Source organism: Parasteatoda tepidariorum, chromosome 4, assembly GCF_982258835.1.
Source record: "Parasteatoda tepidariorum strain Cologne lab strain chromosome 4, Ptep-v5.0, whole genome shotgun sequence".
Lineage (NCBI taxonomy): Eukaryota > Metazoa > Arthropoda > Arachnida > Araneae > Theridiidae > Parasteatoda > Parasteatoda tepidariorum.
In genome coordinates, this window is record NC_141758.1 from 26,262,045 (window position 1) to 26,285,158 (window position 23,114).

A 23,114-nucleotide genomic window follows, 5' to 3' on the forward strand; every position below is an offset into this window, starting at 1 on the left:
AGAGCGTTAAGAAACTCAATGCTTTATTGAAGATATTATATAAATTTATTTCAAAACGTTTTTCTCAGGTAGCGCTGTAAACTCGTGTTCTACCTAAGAGGCTGTTCTCACTGTATCCAATTGACAACGTGACAAGTTCCCAATGCGTAACTACGAGTTTTGGTTCTCACAGAAAAAAATTAAGCCAGAAAGATGGACTAGATATGTACTAGTGTTTAGCACTTAAACTTATTTTAAAGAGGAGGATTGTAGTTCACCTTTAAACAGTTTCCTGTATTCCCACTATCACTACCAATAATGCGTCGGTAGTAGTTTGTGCGTCGCACTAGAGTTGCACAATGATTGCTGGTGACGACCTGTGGAACATTCCTGAGAATAATTTGATGCAGGGAAAGGCTCTTCTCAATTTATAAGCTCAACCATCAGCACGTGAAGTTGAAGGCTTTACTGTAGAACAGTTTAACAAGGACCGAAACAGCACATCCTTGTTCCTTCACAGTTCGCAGTCTGATCAGAGCAGAGCCCTGACCACTGCCAGTTATGCTTGACTTCAATGATCGCGATCGCAACGAACTATAAGGGGCGTTGTTGTATGAGACGCATACCTGCGATTTCTATATGAACCGTCATTCAGTTACTCTGGAGACGTCTTTAATGTAGCGTGTAGCATTGCAACGTTCGTTCTTTAATGTGGCTTATTAAATTTAAAAAAGAAAAATGTTTGATATCCTTTCTTATACAACCGAAAACAAGATGGTATCTCTTTTTTTTTTAAAGAAGAAACATCCAAAACACATCTGAAAAATATTTGTAAATAAACAGAAAAAAATATGTATCTTAAACCTAATACCTGAGAAATAAATTTAATGATATAACCTGAAAGGCCTATTTAAACTTTACATTCCATAGTTTTAAGAATCATATTACTTCAAACATTAAAATAAGCAAAAAGTATACATAAGCTTCATAATTTTATGTAATTTAATTTTGTAAATAAAGTTTTTTGACAAGTAATTTTATCAAAAAATTTTAAGTTTTAATAAAAATCATTATTTAGAAACTGAAAAACGTAAAGTAAAGAATGCTTACGATATAAAACAAAAAAAAAAATTCTAAAAATTCCTTATATTAAAATAAACAACTTTCTTGTTTTTTCTTTTCTGATTCATAATCGGACGTAGAAAACCATTCTATAGAAAACTATCATCAAGAAAAAAACTACTTAAAAGTAAAATTTTTTATTTCATAAAAATTAACACTTACCTGCTTTATAAATCAGAAGAATTCCAAAATGATTTGTTCTCCGATTTTTGTTACCATTTTTTAGTGCTACGAAAATGCGTCTTTGGGATTTGCCAAAAATAGAACAAGATGCAATTTTATTTTTTCTGGAGCGAAATATTTTGCCCATTGTCCACCGAAATCCGATAAACTACTTTGATTTTGAATAAAGTGTTTCGTTTTATGATTTGTCACAAAAATTTTAGGTGTAGATTGGCGGCACTTAAAAACAGCCAAATCTGTAGCTGCTGTGGCGTTAATACATAAATACCGAATTTTTATTCATACTTTTCTGAATCCTATTACTTGAAACATTAGAATATGCAAGAAGTATACATAAACACATAATGTTATACCATTTATGCTTTCAAAAAAAGTATTTTGACAACAATTTTTATCAAAAAATTATAAACTATATAACGGAAAATAAAGAATTCTTAGGATAAAAAATGATTTTAAGAATTCTTTACATTGAAATAAAAATTTTCATGTAGTTTCTTTTCTTATTATTCTTATAGTTCTTAATCAGACGTAAGAAACCATTCTGTAGAGAACTATCATCAAATAAGAACAAAAAGTTTTACAAGCTAATTTTTTATTATAAAAATCATAACACTTACCTTCTTAATAAATCCGTAGAGTTCCAAATGAAATGTTCTTCGCTTGAAAGTTTTATTTTCAAATAATATGTACAGAGATTATCCCTTTATTACTTTTAGATAACATACCACACATCAAAATTTTATAATTGTAAGATCTCGGTATGAATTTGAATACGTAGCTTAGAAACAGAACAGCTGAATTCTAGTTGAAATTATCTATTCTTTCAAAACGAAGAAATACTTACCAAGAAAACGATAAAAAATTATTAATCATCAGCACAAATGACACTATTTCAAATAATTTGGTTGATTCTTTATTGTTGTTTTCCGAATTATATAGATACAGAAATATATACTGTTCTCTAACGACATTGAAGAATTTTATAACTATTGCAGTTCTTGACGTTCTGAATTCACATTTCTTTATTGGAATGACGAAAGCAATGTTGACTTCATTTTAATTTGTAATGAATTGAAGACAGAAAATATTATTTTACCGTAATATACACATCTGTAACAGCAAGTGATCATGAAATTGTAAGTTATGTTGTTGGTAATAGAAAGGTAAAAATAATTGAGAAATTGTTCTTCAAATGCTTGGCGTGTTCTGCTTCAATGTTTGGCATGTTCTGGTTAGTTTTTCCAAGTTCTTCAGCTGTTCCTTAGGGAAATTTTGATTTTTATTTGCTGCTAAAAAAATGGCGTCCGTCATGGCCGATGATTTTGATGGAACTAAATGAAAACGTGATAAATTAATGTCTGATATTTACAGGCTCCCGATAGAGGGCGTACTCGAGCGTTGCGATCGCGAATAGTGTCTTACGATCAGTCATGGAGAATTATTATTGCAGGGAAACGCGTGTTATGAAAAAGAAGACGGTAGTTTATTTTGGGAACATCTTTTGAAAACTGCTGTACTTTTTTTAAAGTTCTGTGGTGGTTGGTTGTGTCCAGGAGATGAATAGACGTAGTTTACATTTTAATTAGTAATTATTTTAATATTTAATTATAACGAACACAAGGGAAAACATGAAAGTTAGAGCAGTACGTCTACAATGGCGGTTAGGCTTTTTCTTCGCGCGGAATGACAGAGACAGTTACTGATCGTAATTGTTGCGGTTACGATTAAGTTAAGTTCAGTCGCCGCACACTCCCCCGCCAGTATCAGGGTACTGATACGTAACGATCGGGGAAGGTAACTCTGCGGCCTGATCTAGTCCGTTGTGCAGGTTTGTCCGGAGAATCTTTTGGTAGACTCGGTTCTTTTGAGGGAAAAGTTTGGATCGTGTTTGGTTCGGATTGAAATAGTCCAAATGCTGGTTGGAGACGGTCAATAGAAATTGTCTGTTCTTTTTCACGTATCATGATGGTGAAATGTTTTTCACTTTTTCGTATGACTCTAAATGGTCCGTCATACGGAGGTTGTAGAGGTTTTCGAACAGAGTCCCTACGTACGAATACGTGTGAACAATTTCTAAGTTCGGGATGTATGAAAATTCGACGATTTTCATGGTGTGACGTCGGTCGAGGTCTTAAGTCTTGAAATAGACGTCTTAATTTACAGACAAATTCTTGTGGAGGATCATCGTTTGTAGTGGGAATCAAGAAATCACCTGGTAAGCGTAATGTCTCACCATAAACTAGTTCAGCTGGGGTTGCTTGGATGCTTTCCTTAACTGTGGATCGCAAACCGAGGAGAACCACTGGTAGAATATCTGTCCAATCTGTTGTTGCATGGCACTTCAAAGCGGCTTTGAGTGGCCGATGAAAATTTTCTATCAGGCCATTGCTTTGCGGGTGAAAACTTGTTGTTCGGCAACGCTCAATTCCAAGCAATTTCGTCAGGCTGTAGAACAATGATGATTCAAAATTTGTTCCTCTATCAGTCGTTATGAAGGCTGGTATGCCAAAACGGGCAATCCAGCCTGTGAAAAACGCTGATGCTATAGTTGTTGCTGACATGTCAGTGACTGGGATAACTTCTGGCCAACGTGTATAACGGTCTATGCACGTGAGGCAATATTGGAATCCTCTAGATTGCGGAAGCGGTCCGATGAGATCCAAGTGTACATGATCAAATCTTTTTGAAGGTATGGGTATTGATTCAACCCGACTTCGAGTATGTTTGTTGATTTTAGATCGCTGACAGGCAAGACATTCTCGAGTCCACTTCACACAGTCTTTGTTGATGGAAGGCCACACAAATTTGGAACGGATCAGTTTTGATGTAGCTCGAGTTCCAGGGTGTGACAATTTGTGAAAAGTATTGAAAATTGTACGACGATGCGATTGTGGAATATATGGACGAGTGATTTGAGATTTTGTGTCACAAAAAAGTGTCTTGGAGGAGCCAGGAATTACAACTTCTTGTAATTCAAGTGACGAGTTTGTACTCAAAATTAATTTCAGTTCAGGATCATCACGTTGCGAATCGGCTATTTCGTCATAGTCCACTGCAGTAGGTGTACGAATTGTTTCAACTCGAGATAACATATCAGCAGATATGTTATCTGCGCCCTTAATATAACGTATGTCGGTGCTGAACTGACTGATGAAATCAAGGTGACGGTGTTGACGTGGCGAATATTTGTCCCATTTCTGTCGGAAGGCATACGTTAAAGGTTTATGATCAGTGTATATTGTGAATAAACGTGCTTCGAGCATATGTCTAAAATGTTTAATCGACAAATATACCGCGAGCAATTCCCGATCATAAGCGCTGTAACGCGTTTCCCTAGGAGTAAGTTTTTTGGAGAAAAATCCGAGAGGTTGCAATTCGCTACCTATCAGTTGGTGTAATGCCCCACCAACGGCGAAATCTGAAGCATCGACGTGCAAGACGAGGTTAGCATCTGGGGAAGGGTGGGCAAGAAGCATTGAATTTCGAAGTAACGCCTTACAGTTATCGAAAGCTTCGGTAGTGGTTGAGTTCCAATCGATGATTTTGTTTCGAGCTGGGCTACCTTTTAACAGATCATGTAAAGGTTTTTGAATTGCTGCCGCGTTAGGTAGATGCCTACGATAAAAATTTAATAAGCCTAAAAATCGCTTAAGCTCTTTGATCGTATTTGGCTTTAGAAACCGGTCGATTACTTCGATGCGTTCAGTAAGAGGAGTGATACCTTTATCGTTTACTGAATGCCCTAGAAAAGAAATTTCAGGTACCCCAAGTATGCATTTTGATACATTTAATGTCAGACCGTAATTTCGGAGTCTTTTAAAAACTTCAGTAAGATGTTGAATATGCTCTTGTTCTGAATTGCTAAAGACTAAAATATCATCTAAGTACCAATAGCAGAAAGGTAGATCTCGAAATATTTCATCCATAAAACGTTGAAATGTCTGGGCAGCATTACAGAGTCCGAAATTTAGAAAAGGAAACTCGAATAAGCCGAAAGGGGTGGCTATCGCGGTTTTAGGAATATCAGCCTCATTAACTGGGATATGATAGTATGCTCTGACGATATCTAATTTAGAAAATATTGATTTTCCATAGAGAGCATGTGCGAAATCATGTAAATATGGAATGCCATATCTATCCGGGACGGTTTTTGAATTTAGGAGTCGATAATCTCCTACTGGTCTTATATTCGAATTTTTAATAACAACGTGTAACGGAGAAGACCAGGGACTTTTTGAAGGACGACATATACCTTTTTCACACATTGTTGAAAATTCGCGCTTAACTGCTTCGAAAACTTGCGGATGTAAGCGACGTGGCTTACAATGTACAGGCGAACCTGTTGTTTCAATGTGATGAACGGTAGAATGTTTAATAGATTTTCTTTCTTGAGAGGGGTTAGTAATATCCGAGAATTCTTGTAATAAATTTTGAAAAGGCATATTATTAGATATAGTTTTAACTGAGCACTGAGAAGAATTAGCAAAATAGCCGCTCGACTTTAAAGAAGTGTTTGAATCAATGAGACGTTTATTCTTCAGATCAACAAGTAATGCATAATGCGTTAAAAAATCAGCGCCAATTATTGGCGAGGTGACGTCCGCGAGAATGAAATCCCAGCCAAATGAACGACGGAGGTTAAATGATAATTTTAAATGTTTTGTTCCGTAAGTTCTAATGGGTGAATTATTCGCGGCATATAGCATTATGCTGCTTGGCGTATATTTATTTTTACTGTTAGAAATAGGCAGAACGCAACATGCGCTTCCCGAATCAATAAGAAAATTTAAGTTTGTATTTTTATCGTAAATGAATAATCTGTTGCCTAATTTATTAGCCACGGAATCTGCAGGCAAAATAGATGGCGTGGCACTTATTCGTTTCCCGAATTAAAAGAACAAGGTTGTTTACATTTTAAAGCATCTTTTCCAAAACGAAAATGATAAAAACAAAGAGAACGTTCCTCTGATTTATTTCTTGTCCTTGAGTTTGTACGGCCACGAGAATCTGATCGGCGCCGGTATTGCTGCACAGACATTTTCGCTACTTGTAAGCTGAGCTCTGATATTTGATTTTGAAGAGCAACAAATGAATTACTTTTTAGATCGGTTTCAGTTTCATTTTGTTTAATGGAATTTATTTGCTGGGTGGGGGAAGTTTCAAGTATTTTATCAGCTAGTAAAGCCAATTTGACCAACGTTTGATCAGTTAAAATTGATAAAATAGATTGCACATTGGGGGGCAAACGTTGTAGCCATATTGTTTTAAGAAAATCCTCAGTTACTGAATCGGTAGCAACTTCTCGCATTTGTCGTAGGAGAAGAGAGGGTTTTTGGTCACCTAATTGAAGTTCTGAAAGTAGTTTTCGAATGCGTTTATTTTCAGAATCCGAAAATTCGGTGATGAGACGTTCTTTTAAAGCATCATATTTATTAGTAGCAGGGGGTGAAAATAACAAGTCTGATACATGAGATAGCGTTTCTGCATCGATATGTGCAATAAGACTTGCGTATTTAGTTTCATCTTTGGTTATGTTAGATAAAGTAAATGCACTTTCAACTTGTAAAAACCAAAGTTTAATATTTGTACGCCAAAAGGGGGGTAATTTAAGTGCAATCTTATCCACGTGAGTATTTTCAGCGTTATTTGTTTGCATATTGAAATGTAATAATATATATATGTAATGAAATTAAATTAATATACAGTATGCATTCCGACAGAAATTAAGAAACAAAAATTGAAAAGCCACAGTACCGTTTTTGTGAAACTTCCGATATCCAAAGCGAAATTAGTTATTCCATTTGAAACATAATCTCCTTAATATATGAACGTCCGGCTGTCACCACTGTGGTGGCTGGTTGTGTCCAGGAGATGAATAGACGTAGTTTACATTTTAATTAGTAATTATTTTAATATTTAATTATAACGAACACAAGGGAAAACATGAAAGTTAGAGCAGTACGTCTACAATGGCGGTTAGGCTTTTTCTTCGCGCGGAATGACAGAGACAGTTACTGATCGTAATTGTTGCGGTTACGATTAAGTTAAGTTCAGTCGCCGCAGTTCTCTTGGAGATGTCAACATTTAAACTTTCCAATTTTAAGTTTTTTGTTGGTATTGTAAAATAATAAACATTCCCATGCTACTAGTAACTTCCTCCAATCTCCATGAGCAAAAAAAAGAAAAAAAAGAAAGAAAGAAGAAAAAAATTATGAAACAATTCATGTGTAGAAATAAATTCGCGATCTCAACTCTCAAATCTACCATCTGGGGAGAAGAGCCGTTTTTTGTTTTGACCCTCCCCTCTTTCCCTCTCCTTCTCAGCTCAAAATTCTCAGATTATTTTTTTGAGATTTATATTTAATGCAGTTTTAATTGCTATATAATTTCCTAACTTAAATTTTTTTTATCTGTTTGAAACGAAGCTAACCTTACTTCTCCAAACTATACACACACTAATATTAAAAATAGACGAATTCAGAGGCCACGAAACCAAAGGGGCTCTTGCCCCCTCGCATTTTATAAATAAAAGGACACAGACCCTTCTAAGATTATACTTTTTCATTCAATATTTGTATCATTATATATACATTTTTAAAAAATAGATAATTTCTATGTGCCTGAATTCCAAAAAAGAAACCTATTTTAAGCGAGCTTTATCATTTTCTAGGTGGAAACTGCTACCAAATAATCCCTTACTCATCCCTTCGCACAGAAAATATGCGTCCCTAATGCTGACGGATGGGGAAAGTTCTTCTTTTCAAGCGAACAGAATGAAAGAAGAAAAAAAAACCGTGAAGCAGAATTTAAAAATATGCCCTTAAATGCGAGATAAATAATTTACAGGTAAACAATTTATTTTATTAAAATTATTTTAATTTTAAGACAATTAGAATCATGAAATTAAAATTGCAAGTTCAAATTCTTGATTGCCATTTTGTGAGACTCAGATTTGTGGAAAGAGGCTTTCCTCCCACTCTTAAGATTCTTGAGTCACTGTGAGAAGTGTTACCATAGAGACAGAGATCCGCTCTACCCTATCTGTAGCTCATTTCGATAGCAAAAATGATGATGCCCTAGAGTTAGAATTTTTCAAGAAACATCTTTAAGGAAATCGAACGTTTAAGATGATTTCTAAAATTTTTCAGGTTCCGAACTACTCAGCCAATGAAGAATAGAAATCGTCTCAATCACAAGCTTCTTGAAATCAAAATACGCTTTTAAAGCATAAATGAGTCGCAATTAGCATTTACATTTTTTAAAAATCATGTATTCCTCTTTGGTTAATAATAAAAACAAAAAAAGAACTATTGACAGTTTGAGTTGAATCAGTGAAATGCGCTTATATGATGATATTTATTAATTAACTGTTTCATTTAATGAACAAATACCTAATCTTATTTTTTTTTAAAATTATTATTTGGTCATTTATAATTAACCAAATAATACTAAACTAAACTCGGTGGCACGACAGCCCTAGAGGGCCAAGCCCTACTGTGCCCATCTCAGTTTTCTTGACCTTGGACTCTGGGGTGCAGGAGCAGATGTTCCAGTCAGGTGGTCAGCCGAACGCGGAACCCTCAATGTTTAGTTCTCAAGCATGCTTGGTACTCATTTATCGACCCACAGAAGGGATGAAAGGCCGAGTCAACCTTGCCCGGCCCGAGGATCGAACCAGGGACCTACGGCACAACAGCGCGAAGCGCTACCGCTCAGCCACCGGGGTTTGGTCAATTATCTAGACTAAATTTAAGTTGTTGTTATTGTTGTTGTTAATTTACGTCGCACTAGAGCTGCACAATGGGCTATTGGCGACGGTCTGGGAAACATCCCGGAGGATGATCCGAAGACATGCCATCACAATTTTGATCCTCTGCGGAGGGGATGGTACCCCCGCTTTGGTAGCCCGACGACCTGCGCGCGAAGTCGAGCACGACTAAATTTAAGAGAATTAGTGAATAGAACTAACTTAATGTGATCATACTTTTTGGAAGTTATCTATTTTAAAATTAAATGCACATTTTTTAAAAAATAACCGCATCATTGGCGTATAATTTTTAAAATATCGCATTATTTATTTGGTTCTAATTTTAGTGACATTTTAAAGAAAAATGCAGCTTTTCCCTATAGTAAAATTTGGCGAGATTTCAAGTTTATTTTAAACATTTCTCGCCGCGTCAGATTAGATAAGCGTAATGAAATTTTTCACGCAAAGATTAGAACTGCTCTTTTTTTATTAGTTCAAATTTGCTTCTGATTTTAACTAATAAAATTTTAATTGGAAAGGTTTTAATTGAATACAAATATCAAAATGCTACGATAATCAGTGTTTTTCTTCATTCCTTAAATACTCATTCCGTAATACTTATTTCTTCTATAAGCTCATAAAGTACAGTTATTAAATAATTGTACAAGAATAAATATGAAGTTTTGAAAAAAAATATGAATTGTAATGAGCTTTAAGTCTTATAAGAAAGGAACCAGCACATATGTTGTCTTGCCCACGTTATGTAAACCATTGTAATTTCCTAGCTATTAATGCGTTGTGGAAAAACAGAAAAAATGCTCAGATAAAGCTAGTAAAATGGCAAACGAAAATTTTATTATTTAAAAAATTTAGGCTTACGCGAAAAATATTTGAAAGTTAACATGAGCATGATTTTCTTTTTCTTGAAGATCGAAAAAAACAAACAGTGTTCGCTTTCTCGAGAAGTTTTAAAAGTACCGTTAATATTGCCTTTAAAGATTTTAAGATTATTAATTGAAAAACCATTTAAACATTATTTGACAGGTTTTATTCAAATTTTATCTCATATATGTTTGGTGCATGCTGGCTAAAGAATAAGTGCTGTATTAATATTTCAGTTTAGTGAGATTATCATCATATTCTTTATAAAACGATTTCGTAAACAATTATGATTCAGGTAAAGTAACTTTCTAGTTGGTTGTTCAATCTTAATATTCTTTTAAAAGTAATACATATTGTTGGTACTAAATAGAGTTTTAAATTTCCTAATTTTAAATAAGTAGAATTTTATTACTTTCTCAGCTTCTATCATTAAATACTTTGTTACCTATCATTACGCATGCCGAAACGGGTACGTAATTTTAGATATTACTGAAAATTACCAGTTGCTAAATTTTGATTTTTTTCTTACATCCATTCTTATTTCTTATGCATAGTTTATAACTTATATGTGTTTCTTTTTTATTGAAAAGACTTTTTTTTTAACTGAAAACAAATACAGAAAAAGATATCATGATGTATGAAGTTATATACTTATTATTATTATTCATTAACTATTACCGAAGGAACACGCAACAAGCAGTAGATTTACTGGTACCTTTTTTTATACATATATAACCGTCATTGAACAGCAGACCCAATTTTATGCGTTTACGATTACTAATGTTCAACTCCGTAGCCTTGTAATTTTGAAGCCAATCCAGAAGACAAGGGAACTCCTGGATCGAGTATTGGGAGACTTTTTTTTTATGCGTGGAGGACTTTTTGATGGAGCTAACGCACATTTGCCTTACATGAAGAGGAAGACCACGATAATCTCCCACGGTTAGCCTAACGGCAAGGGGACTCTAACCCATGATCCGTCTACCACTGACGATACTTCACGTCAGCAGTGTGGTAAGTGCAAACCGGATGCGGAATTCGTATCGACAGGGATTTGAACCCGGTTCGCCTCATTGGAAGGCGAACGCTTGAAGCAGCTTAAAGTGTTTCGCTTATCGGAGACATATTTAGATTTTTGGTAGGAAAATAATGCATGTTGCTGTTTCGTCATTCATATATGGAACTATACAATATCCAAAAAGTACTTTGACTTTTTGAAAACTTTTGTATGTGATGCAATCAGCTCATCTGGTTACGTAATTTTTCTTGTAATAAAGCAAGAAAAGGACAAAGGGCATATAAGCGTAGAAATAAGCCTAGACAATTGTCTAGGAATACAGCTATTGCTACGTCTAGATCAGAGGTTTCCAACTCACATGAGGCCGGAGGCCACAATTAAAAGCGCAAATCAAATGGCGGGCCGCAATTTTATCAAAATTTTACGTAGGACTCTTTTATGTTTGAAGAAAAATTAAATATTACTGTCAGATTTTTACCAAGTTGTACAAAACAAAAGTATTGAATTACAAATTAAAATAAGAAGTATATTTTTAAAAATATTTAATTGCATATTAAAAAATTCGGGCTACAATACCTTTAATGTGCACCCATGTATTAAACAATTAATGTGAAACAAATATTTAATTGTTAAGATATAAAACTTTAAAGACGTTGGTATTAAAACTTACATAGTAGCACACGAAATGTTCAATGACGAAATTGAGGTTTGTCTGCTGCAACCACAAGAGAATAGATATTTACGTTTTAAATTTAAAAAACATGGCAAACCTTATACTTTATTTTTGCTGTAATATTAATTTTGTTGAGTTTCTTTTGGACTCAAGACCTGTTAGAATTCATTAATTACAGAAAACTCTTATGAATGGTAAAATTACGAGTACATTTGAACACAAATCACTATAATAAAACTTCCTTGAATATTAAGCCTGTTCACGCAGCGCCTCGTAAGCACAACATAAGCGGAAGGATACACCGAAAGTTTGCTAAATTTCTTCCGGTTTTAGGAACCTTGTTATTGTTTACATATTCAGTCAGCCATCCATTGCGTAAGTTGTTTTCAAATTTCGAATTAAAAAAATAAAAATTTTAAATAGGAATTTTTTATTATTTTTATAATTGATTTCATGACATTTAATAATAATACACGAAATATTATTATAAAACTGAGATTTATTCATTATTAGACCAGAGAATCTGAAAAGTTAGCAATCACATGGACCGAAAAGCCCATGTGACAGAGAAATCAACAAATGAGAAATATTCCTAAGTCGTCATTCTTTTCATTGCAAAAGTTCTATAATAAAGTTTGGTGTTATTATTATTATTTTTTTTTTTATAAATTCCAGGTAAGATATCGGAAACTTTTTATTGGTGGCATTGATCCCGAAGTAGCAGAGAATGATCTAAGAGAGTATTTCGAAAAATATGGCGTCATCAGTGGTTGTACAATTCATCGAAACAGGGACACGGGAACATCTAGGGGTTTTGCATTCATCACTTTCAAAGAAGCAACTTCTGTAGATGCAGTACAAAATAGTCGTCCGCACATCATAAATAGTTGTGAGGCAAGTAGTTTTTTTTTCCTACAGTTATTAATTTACGAAGTGGCAGGGATTTGATTCTGAGCCAACTTATTAAATGATTTGCTGTTGCTTTTGTTGCTTATCCTCTTAATCTGACATAAGTCCGATAAGCTCCAGTAGGTCGCTGACCGCAAGAAAATCCTCAACAAAAAGGGGATCTTAGAAAAAAAAGGGGTAAGATCCACCTTAGAAAGTCCAAGGCAAACTGGAATATGTTCCGGCCAGGGACTAATATAGGGGTCTTTATATCTATGGTTCCGGCGAAGCTGGTCGAACCCAGCATTTTTCGCAAGAAGGGAAGATCTTTCTCCCTCTCTCAAAAGTAAGGTACTTAAAACGGCCACTTGCAAATCTGACCTCGTTAAGATACGGTTCCCAGCAGATCACCGAAGTCAAGCATCACTGGCTGCTGTCAGTGTGCGGGTGGGTGACCACTTGGATCAGTCTGCGTAGGGACCGAGGGTGTACGGTATTGGTCCTCGTTAAACTGTTCTACCGTTTAACGAGGTGCTCGACTTCGCGTGCAAGTCGTCGGGCTATAGAAGCGGGGGTGCCATCCCTTCTGTAGAGGATCAAAATTGTGATGGTATGTCTTCGGATCATCCTCCGGGATGTTTCCCAGACCGTCGCCAATAGCCCATTGTGCAGCTCTAGCGCGACATAAATTAACAACAACTAGGGTGGGCCATATTCATACATCACACACAACAGAGGACAACACAAGAGAGAGAAACTTCCATGCCCAAAGCGGGATTCGAACCCGCAGTCATTGGCTTCGCAGTCAGGCGGGCTAACCGCTCGGCCGGCATGCAGCAAAACGTGCAAAAATTAAAAGTTAAAAACTCCCGTCACTAGTGCAATATTAATTGATTCTTTTAAATTGACCTGATTTATGACTACATGATTTCAAATTTCAGTACAACTGAAATTAGACGTATTTAAAAATCGAACCAGCAAATTGCCTATTGTAAACGATTTAAAATTAATAAAAATGCTTAATTTTGTAATGCTCTCATATTTATGCAAGTTACATTACAAGTTATTATTACAAGTAGTATTTTTATGTATCTTGAATAATTATTTCCAATATAGTGTTGTTTTTTTTTATTTAAATTATGCCACGAGTGCCCGTCTCCTGCTCAATCCGCTTACCAATCCCCGTAATTGTTTCGCATTGATCATCAAAACACAAAAAAGTTTGTTTTCAAAATAATACGGCCCTTACTGTTTTTTTTAACCGTCGTTGAGCAGCCGACCTAATTTTTTGGGCTTAAAACTACTAATGTTCAACTCCATAGACTTGTGATTTTGAACCCGATCCAGAAGACAAGCCTCGATCAAGTAATGGGAAAAATTTGTGTTCGTGGAGAACTTTTTAATAAAACAAATTCCCATTTGCTTTACGTGAAGAGAAAAATCACGAAAATCCCCCACGATAAGTCTGACGGCAAGGGGCTTCTAACCCATGATACATCTACCACTGAGGATATTTTACGTCTGCACTGTGATCGTGTCCACGCCGGGTGTGGAATTCGTATTGACCAGCCATCCCTGGAATTCGAACCCAGCTCACCTGATTGGGAGGTGAATGCTCTATCTCCTGAGCCACCACAGCTCCTTTTACTATTTTGCAATATAGAGATATTTATATTTTTGATATATATTGTCAGTCTGCCAAAATTTTCAAATGTAAAAGGATAATGGGCTTGATTGCCGCTGTAAACATGTCAATATTTCTGTGCTATCAATCTCAAATCCACATTGATAACCGGACTTGCTTAGTTTTTCAATTTAAGTAGATTGCTCGCTCCTAGCATCATCTCTCTATTAATTTAGTCCCGCAGTGGACTGATCGTTAAGACACGGTTCCCAGGAGATCACCGAAGTCAAGCATCACTGGCTGCGGTCAGTGTGCGGGTGGGTGACCACTTGGATCAGTCTGCGTAGGGACCGAAAGTGTGCGGTATCGGGTCTCGTTAAACTGTTCTACCGTAAAGTGTTCGACTTCGGGTTCAGGGCGTCGGGCTACCGAAACGGGGATGCCATCCCCTCTGCAAAGGATCAAAATTGTGATGGCATGTTTGTGGGTCACCCTCAGGGATGCTTCCCAGACCGTCGCCAATAGCCCATTGTGCAGTTCTAGTGCGACGCAAATGAAATACAACAACAAATCTTTCCAAACCAGTCTGGGTTCCTGATGGATCCAATTTAATGTTCATCAGGGTACGAGAAGATGTCCTATGGTACCAGTGGTGACTATTGCTTTTATTAAATGTTGCTATGACATGCCATAGCAACCTTGAATAGAGAGACGCTGGGGACGATATCATGCCAATATAGCTTAAGTCATAGAGTATTGTTTATTTGTATCTCGCCCCGCCCTATTTAAGGGCATGCGATAAGTCATAGAGTATGTAGGTTTCTCAGTGGGCAGTACACGATAGGCTGAGCTTTTAAACCTTTTCAGTTTTTTTATTTAAACGTCAGACTTATTTTTTTTTCTTAGTCAAGAATAAGTTCAATTTCCAGTTCTATTAAGTAATATGTTTTGCTTTTTCCCGATTGTAGAAGGGAATGTTAATTCCTTTGAAGGGTGTGAATGGCGGTTATTATTGATCATTAAAAAAATTGAGTTAAATACTTATGTTTTGGCCATAAAGTCAATTAACAGTTAATTTTACTACATCAGGAAAAGAAAAATCACGCTTTGTCTATTATATCCCGTGTTCGTTTTTATGATTAAACATTGTGAATGGTCTCATTTTTTTCCTTATGCAGCGTGAAGTCTTAAATCTCATTATGCTATCTATTATTACTTATTAAAAAAAAGCAAATAACATCAAAATTGAACTAGTTTTAGTCTAAAAAGGCCGTCTTAAGTATACTTAAAATCTTTATAAATAATGTTAAATCCTAATAAATACATAACTTCTAACATCTGTAACTGATCCGTAATCTGTAAACCGGGTTGCGGGTAAACCGTAAGCTGTAAGAATGCGACGTTCAATGTTATGCTAAATGAGAACAATCATAAAAAAATTACAAAAACCGATTTTCGATTCATTGAATTACATTTTTTATACAGAGACAGTTAAAAAATAAATTATTATTTTATCAATTAATAAAATAATAATTAATTAATAAGATAAATAATTAATAAAATAATAATATAATTATAAAATTAATTATTGAAATTAATTAATAAAATAATTATTTTATTAATTCAGCAGAAGGCATTGTTTTAAAGTAAATATTAAACGATTCAGTTTAGTCAAATAGTTTAAAGATAGCATCAGTGATGTTTTTTAGCTTATAGCTCTGATCAAAAAAGTTGTTTATTCCTCGTTCCGAAATTCCTAATTATTTTTTTAGTTATTATGCCAGGTTATCTAAATGATTAACTTGATCGTTGCAGCATAAGCGGGCAACGTGACCAAATTATTCTCCCTAAGTTTACTTGAAACCACGTGCTCATTTTGCTAATAGTTATGCTTTTAAAACATGTTATGGGAAAAGTAAACTTGAGGGTACCCCTTGGCGAAATTGGCGACTTATGTTTGGTGCTATTCCTGTTTGCGCGGAACACCGAGGTAACAGGAATGGCTGCCAAAACATAGTGATATTTCAATAAAACATTGGAAAATTTCAACAAAACATCGGCCAAAACTTGCAATGAACCTAATATAAGCAAAATTTATAAGCCCAATTAAAAAGATTTTGGATCGAAGCAAAAATTAATGGAGTAGGCGCAGAAAGAAAAGGAAAAAAAAACAACTCCCTCATTAAGCTTGAATATTCTCAAATTTAGGTGCATAGAATTACCTAATAACAGTTAGATACTGTCTAAATTTATCATGAATAGAATCTGTGTACCTCCATCGCCACATAAATATGGCGAAATTCGAATCGAAAATGGCGTCTGTAATACCGAACTAGCGGTGACATTTTTTTCTTAAATCCCTTTTTATGACTGCCCACATACCTTCGATCTTATTGACCAGATTCAAAGGTAACCTTACCAGCCGGTATCCAACGTACAACTAACGGACCTCTGAAATTACATATATTGAACATTTAAAAATAACGCTAAAATCTAAACCAATCAGAATCACGATTGGGTTTTAACATCGCCCAGCTTGGCGATCAACCGTGATCACAACTTGGCGAGAATCAAGGGGCATCCTCAAATATAGTCTACCCCATGTTATTATAAAACTGAATAATTTTAAATCAACGGTAATTAAAATAATAAAATAAGTTTTTTTCTGAAAAGCAAAATTAATGAAGAAATAGAATTAATTCGTTAAAAATAAACATTAAAAAAAAAACATATTTTTATTGAAGCACCAAGGACAATTAATGCTGGTAATATGTATTAGTCATTATGACCAAGAAAAGTTTTTGAACTATGTTTCTGAGCGGAAATAATGTATTAATTGTGTAAAGTTTGAAAGCTAATATCGAGAAAAAGTCCAACTTATTTTTACAGAGAGAATAATGCAAAGTTTTCATAATATCTTTGCTTGCGATCTCCGAGATCTGTGTGCGGCGTGACGTTATGAGGAGGGAAATCGTAGCTTCAGCTGTAAGAGAGGAATGCACCAGCCCTTCTCTCTTCTCTTTTTAGCCCTGGTCATGACGGTTTTAATACTCAAATACATGTACAAATGCATCTTTGCAAATATTTTGTTTAAATTCTTTAAATAATCTATCACGTTCACAGTTGTAAGGTATTATGAGTTTTATGTCTTATTTAACGAAGTTCCTTTGTTTGGAAAATTGAATAGTTTCCGAGAAATTAAATTTTATAATTTTCGATGAAAAGTCTTTTTGATAAATACTTATTTTGCGCAAATTAATCAATCGGCTTTTTCAAATTTAATTTTTTTTACATCAAAAATTTCGCTCACCACAGTGATTATATGACACTAGTGCGCCTCAAAGAGTACTTATTTTAAGAAGTTTTTCTTTTTCTAATACCTACTCGGAATTTGACTTTCATCATTGGGGTATCAGAAGGGCAGATTTGATTACCACTCTCTCAGGGGCACCCTATTAGATGGGCCATCATTGCTCCCACAGTAAGAAGAGTACAGAGAAGTGAAGGAAAGAAACATCAATGCCTTATCTGGGATTCGGACCAGGGATCTTTCTGACTTAATATCAGTTGGCACTTATTTAAAGAACAGTTACTTATTTCAAAACTTAATTGTGTTAATGATTAAACTTTTTTTTGACATCTTTACTCCCGCTTTCTTAAAAATCATTTTCTTTTCTTTCTCTTCTCCTACAACAGGTAACTACAAAAAGAGCGGTGCCAAGAGAACTATTTCAAGCTTTTGACGGACTTTTAACAGTTAGTAAAATCTTTGTCGGTGGACTAAAATCTGAAATTCAAGAAACCGACTTGAGAGATTATTTTTCAAGCTTTGGAAGAGTTTGTAGAGTAGATATTATGGTCGATAGAAACACAAATACGATGAGGGGATTCGGATTTGTTGAATTCGACGACTATGATCCCGTGGACAAAGTAATCTTGCAAGGAAATCATGCGATACTTGGACAAGATATTACTGTCAGAAAAGGTAATTCATTACATTATGAATAGATTTAAATATTGTAGGGTACTTCTCAAATATACACTGGTTATCATAAATTAAGGAAAATTCACAAAAATCGCGATAACTCAAGAAATTACACATGGAATTTTATGAAACTTACCCACAATATACAACACATAGTAAGGTATTAAACAACATAAAAAGAAATTATCAGACATTAATAGTAGTATAGAAATTAGCACATGTATAAAATAAACAAATTGGAAGTATCGGTTTGCAATAGAAAAAGTACCTTTAATATGGAATATGATTGCCTCTAGAAGCAATACAGCACAAACAGCGATGTGTGATGCTTTCAATTATGCGGTCTATCAGTTCAATAGGAAGTGAGAGCCATTGCTCTTGTAAAGCAGTTGCAAGCGTGGCAAGGGTCTGAGGGGGCGGATTGATGGCAGATACACGCCTCCCTAGAGCATCCCAAACGTGCTCGATAGGATTCAAGTCCGGGGATCGAGCTGGCCACTCCATGCGAGTAATTGTTTCCTGTTGAAGATAATCATCAACAATGCGAGCTCTGTGTGGTCTTGCATTATCGTCCTGTAACAGGAAGCAATCACCAATTGCCCCGGCATATGGGCGCACATAAGCATCAAGGATGTTGTCTCGATAAACCTGAGCATTCACGGTTCCCCTTGGAAAGACATGGAGGTATGTGCGCCCTCCTAAGGATATGCCTCCCCAAACACAGACACTGCCTCTTCCGTATGCATCTCTTTCACGGATGTTTGATGGATGATAACGGGTCCCAGGTTCTCTCCATATCAAATAACGTCTACTGTCACTTTCTAGACTAAACCTGGACTCATCCGTAAAGAGAACAGGCCTCCATTGATCTGACGTCCAGTGGACATGTTGTCGGGCCCACTGCAAACGGTCTCTCCTATGGCGTGATGTGAGCGGCACGCAAATGGCTGGTCGTCTCGCATACAGACCACCTTCGTGGAGCCTTCTGCGCACAGTTGACGTTGACACCAACCTTCCGGTGGCTGCAGCAAGAGAGGATCTAAGATGTGTCGGAGTAGCGGTTCTATTCCTGCGTGCACTTAATGTCAAATATCGGTCATCGGCACTGGTCGTAACAGTTGGCCGTCCTTGACTGAACCTCCTAGATGCCGAATCTGTGGTTTGAAATTGCCTCCAAAGTCTATGAACCACAGATGGACTCACATTTAGCCATCTGGCCACTTCTGATTGACTCTGCCCTGCCTCTAGTCTCCCGATGGCTCTCCATCGTAGTTCTTCAGGCAAATGATGCCTAGAGGTCATTATTACGAATTGGCTATCTCAGATTTTCAATGTCGCAATCACAGTAAAATTTGTGTGCTTTCTCTCAAACTTGGACTTTTATGCTCCAGGCAGATGACGTAAGCCGAGTGCAGCGCCACTAATTTGCATATTGCAATTTTACTCAGCTACTCTTAGTGGACAACATATGCAAATTTTGCACGGTTTGGCTTACTTTTGAAAGAGTTATCGCTATTTTTGTGATTTTTCCTTAATTTATGATAACCAGTGTATATTATCGTAATAAAGAGTTAAACTTTAATTTTTGATTACGATCACATTATAATTTAATTCACGATATAAAATTTCAAGTAATTTTACAGTCGATCAAAAGGCCGAAAGGTTAGCGTACTCTGACTGCGAAGTTAACTGTTTCTGCTTCGAATCCCGCTTGGTGCTTGGATGTTTCTCTCTGTGTGTTGTCCTCTGTTGTGTGAATGTCGCTCATAAACGGGCATCAGTAGCAGTGTGGCGTGGGTAATGTTGCTCGACTCCGTGACTTAGGTTCACAATTGCCAACCGGGTAACGGTAAAGAGTAACACTTCTGACATCTTCCAGGCGAAGAACAAGAAGTTAAACTACAAGTAGCTTGTCAGGATGCCTATACAAGTTAATTATCATTTTATGAATAAAGCTGAACGTGAATAAAGCACAAAGAAAGACATAAAAATTGCCAAACCATAGTTTAACTACAGATGGACGAAACTAATTGTCCATTTTTATGCTTTTAATTGTGCTGGATTCAGTTTAGTTTTGCTTTATTCAAAAGCAGCCCAAAGAACACATAATAAATATTCATTAAAAGTTGTTTTTTGAAAGGAATTATTTTTGTATGAAAGAATTTTATAATTGAGTGCAGAAATTTTCATTTCGCTTTAAAATTTCTCGAGATATGGCGTAATACGCAAAAAGTAAAGTTAACATCAAGGGGTCCAAACTGCAGCTACCCCTTATATTTTGGGGGTCGGAAATCCGAATCCATCATAAAAAAAAGAATGTTTATTTAAAGAAAGTACGTTTTTGTGTCAGGTTCCATAACTTAAAATAATGTCCGCACGAAATAAATAGCATATTTGAGGTTAACCTCAGGAACTATTATGATTGAGTCCTAAAAAGTGAAAATCCGATCATTAGATCAAAAGTTATTCCGGGTGGTCCGTTTATTTATTTATTTTGAGCACTGTGCCTTCATGGTACGAAGGGTCACCATTGCCTTTACATCGATTTATTTCGTTTCAATTTGATACACTCGATTGTGTTTTCGTGACTCTGAACAAACCATGACTGCCACACATCTGGACAAAAATTCTGGACTAAATGACTTTGACTGAATTGTTGGAAATGCAATGGTCAATATCATGGTATTTGTTCAATAACGAATTAATGCTACACATTATGACCATTTTTCGAAGGGTCTGTAGTCGCATGAAATAAAACTTTGCTGAAAATAATATGCTATTTTCATAACTGATATGAGTTCGCAACAGTTACTCATGAGTGTTAGGTCAAGGTTAGCCTATCAGTAGCCAGCGCCCACCAAGTTTATTCTGAAAATGGCACGTAATGTGAATATGGAGAAAAGTCACAGTTTTAAGAAAATAAAAAGGGTTTGTGATCAAATTTTTTAATATTCAGAAACTTATTCCAGTTCTGTATTATCTGGGTTTATAAAAATGTACGAAAAATGGGAATACAGCATTAATTTTGATAGGCGATCGCAGCGCTCGAATACGCCACCTAGGGAGAAGACCGGTTCCATGCCTTTGGCACTTCCCCCTTCCCTCTCCTCCTCTTTTCAGTTGCATAGGAATGTACTACGATATTTTTCCTTCTCTTAATATTTTTTGTCTCGCAGTGGACTGATCGTTAAGACACGGTTCCCAGCAGATCACCGAAGTCAAGCATCACTGGCTGCGGTCAGTGTGCGGGTGGGTGACCACTTGGATCAGTCTGCGTAGGGACCGAGGGTGTGCAGTATTGGTCCTCGTTAAACTGTGCTACCGTAAAGTGCTCGACTTCGCGCGCTGGTCGTCGGGCTACCGAAGCGGGGGTGCCATCCCCTCCGCAGAGGATCAAAATTGCGATGGCATGTCTTCGGATCATCCTCCGGGATGTTTCCCAGACCGTCGCCAATAGCCCATTGTGCAGCTCTAGTGCGACGTAAATTAACAGCAACAACTTAATATTTCTTGTAATAAATTGTTAAAAATATTTTATAAATTTCCATGACACTTCCTTTTAGAACTATTCTTAATGTAGCTTTCAGTTTCATATAGTTTCCTAACTTGAAAGATTTCAATCTATTTGAAAATCACGACAGAAACTAACGTACTTCCTTCTTCTATGACTCTCCACTCGCTAAAGGTGAAAGCACGCTACCTGTAGCCCTTTTCAATTGCCAATAGTTTTCACTAGGGTGTAAAAGTGCCGTCAAAACGACTTATAAAAAAGTTTTAATAACTTTTAAAATATTTTAATTACTGGTCCGTTTTAAAGCCCAGATAATTCTTAACAGCAAGATAGCATATGCAGTTGAAAATTATAGTTTTGCTTCAAGTGTAAGGCACCAAGGGTGCCACTCTAAAAAAATTTCAAGACTGAACTCATTTTTTGACCAAATAATACTGTCTAGCGTTGTTTACCAAACTTTTAGAAATTTATAGCACACTGACACCAAAATTTAGCTTTCCTTGATATTAGCCTACATATTAAATCAATCATTTGATTATATTTTCTAATTTTTTATTTTATGTTTTTTTTAACAAACAAAACGAAAATAACAGCCAACCTTGTATATATTTTAACAACTATTACTGAACAACCTGAAACCAAACATTTTCACTTCACCATTACTTATTTTTTGCTCTAGCACTATAATTTCTTTCTTTTTTAAAAAAATAATCTTGATTTAACTTTGACCAGCATGACGATAGGTTATGGTGGAGGAAGCAAACTAGAGCAGACTTAGATTCATTAATAGTACAAAATTTAATTATACAAGTAGATAAATTTCAGTCAATCCCATTTGTCAAGACTTTAAAGAATGAGATTTAGTGAAGCTGACAAAAAGAAGATAAATTTAAGTCCTGACATCAATACCATATCATATGTTTTCATTAAGATACAATATTTTTTTATTTCGACAAAAAAAAATTTAAAAATTTCTAATGAAAAAAAATAAAAATTTATTTAATTGATAGAATTTATTAGTCTATTGATTTTTCTCAAGACTGATTTCAGTCTCTGGGACTGAAGAGTGGCACCCATGTAAGGCACTGTGGCTGATTTTTTTTTCTTGGTGAAAGAGCTTCGCAGATTTTCTCTAAATGCAGTTTAAACTTTCTTTTGAAATACAGCGTTTTTCCCCCTGTAGCAAAATCCAGACTAGAGATGGAACTCCTGCGGCATCAGAATGAAGGCATCCAAATAAAACCTATGCCGCCTGTAATGCGACGAAGAAGTGTACCTTTTGAGCAGAGATCATTTGGCTCGGCTTTAAATGCATTTGCCCGAGCATCTTTGGATAGTTTGGAATGTCCTTTTCATTTAGACACAAGGAGACGTCAGAGAATGTTTTGAAATGCTCAGCTATGGATGAAAGATTCTAAAGAATATAAATTCTGTATTCAACTGTTATATTTATTTAAAATGAAGCGGTTTGGTGCTATAATAAATAAATAAATAAATTTTTA

The 23,114-nt window shown here is 35.6% G+C and overlaps 2 protein-coding genes across 2 annotated transcripts; one reads left to right on the plus strand and one right to left on the minus strand.

Annotated features, from left to right (window-relative positions):
* Nucleotides 1-6,157: 6,157 nt before the first annotated feature.
* On the minus strand, nt 6,158-6,940 carry LOC147810818 (uncharacterized). The gene has a single exon (XM_087162096.1). It carries the CDS (start codon nt 6,938-6,940, stop codon nt 6,158-6,160), a length of 783 nt encoding a protein of 260 aa, XP_087018222.1.
* A 3,036-nt stretch (nt 6,941-9,976) lies between these two features.
* LOC107442063 (heterogeneous nuclear ribonucleoproteins A2/B1) lies at nt 9,977-23,114 on the plus strand. The gene is made up of 4 exons (XM_087160829.1): nt 9,977-10,208; nt 12,280-12,498; nt 17,813-18,101; nt 22,796-23,114. Exons 1-4 carry the CDS (start codon nt 10,200-10,202, stop codon nt 22,999-23,001), a joined length of 723 nt encoding a protein of 240 aa, XP_087016955.1. The 5' UTR covers nt 9,977-10,199; the 3' UTR covers nt 23,002-23,114.

Bases quoted from the DNA above. Each gene is read 5' to 3' on its own strand.
- LOC147810818 (XM_087162096.1), bottom strand. From the start codon at position 6,940: ATGCAAACAAATAACGCTGAAAATACTCACGTGGATAAGATTGCACTT.
- LOC107442063 (XM_087160829.1), top strand. The intron at 12,499-17,812 runs GCAAGTAGTTTT...CTCCTACAACAG, and splicing joins ACATCATAAATAGTTGTGAG to GTAACTACAAAAAGAGCGGT. The intron at 18,102-22,795 runs GTAATTCATTAC...TTCCCCCTGTAG, and splicing joins AGATATTACTGTCAGAAAAG to CAAAATCCAGACTAGAGATG.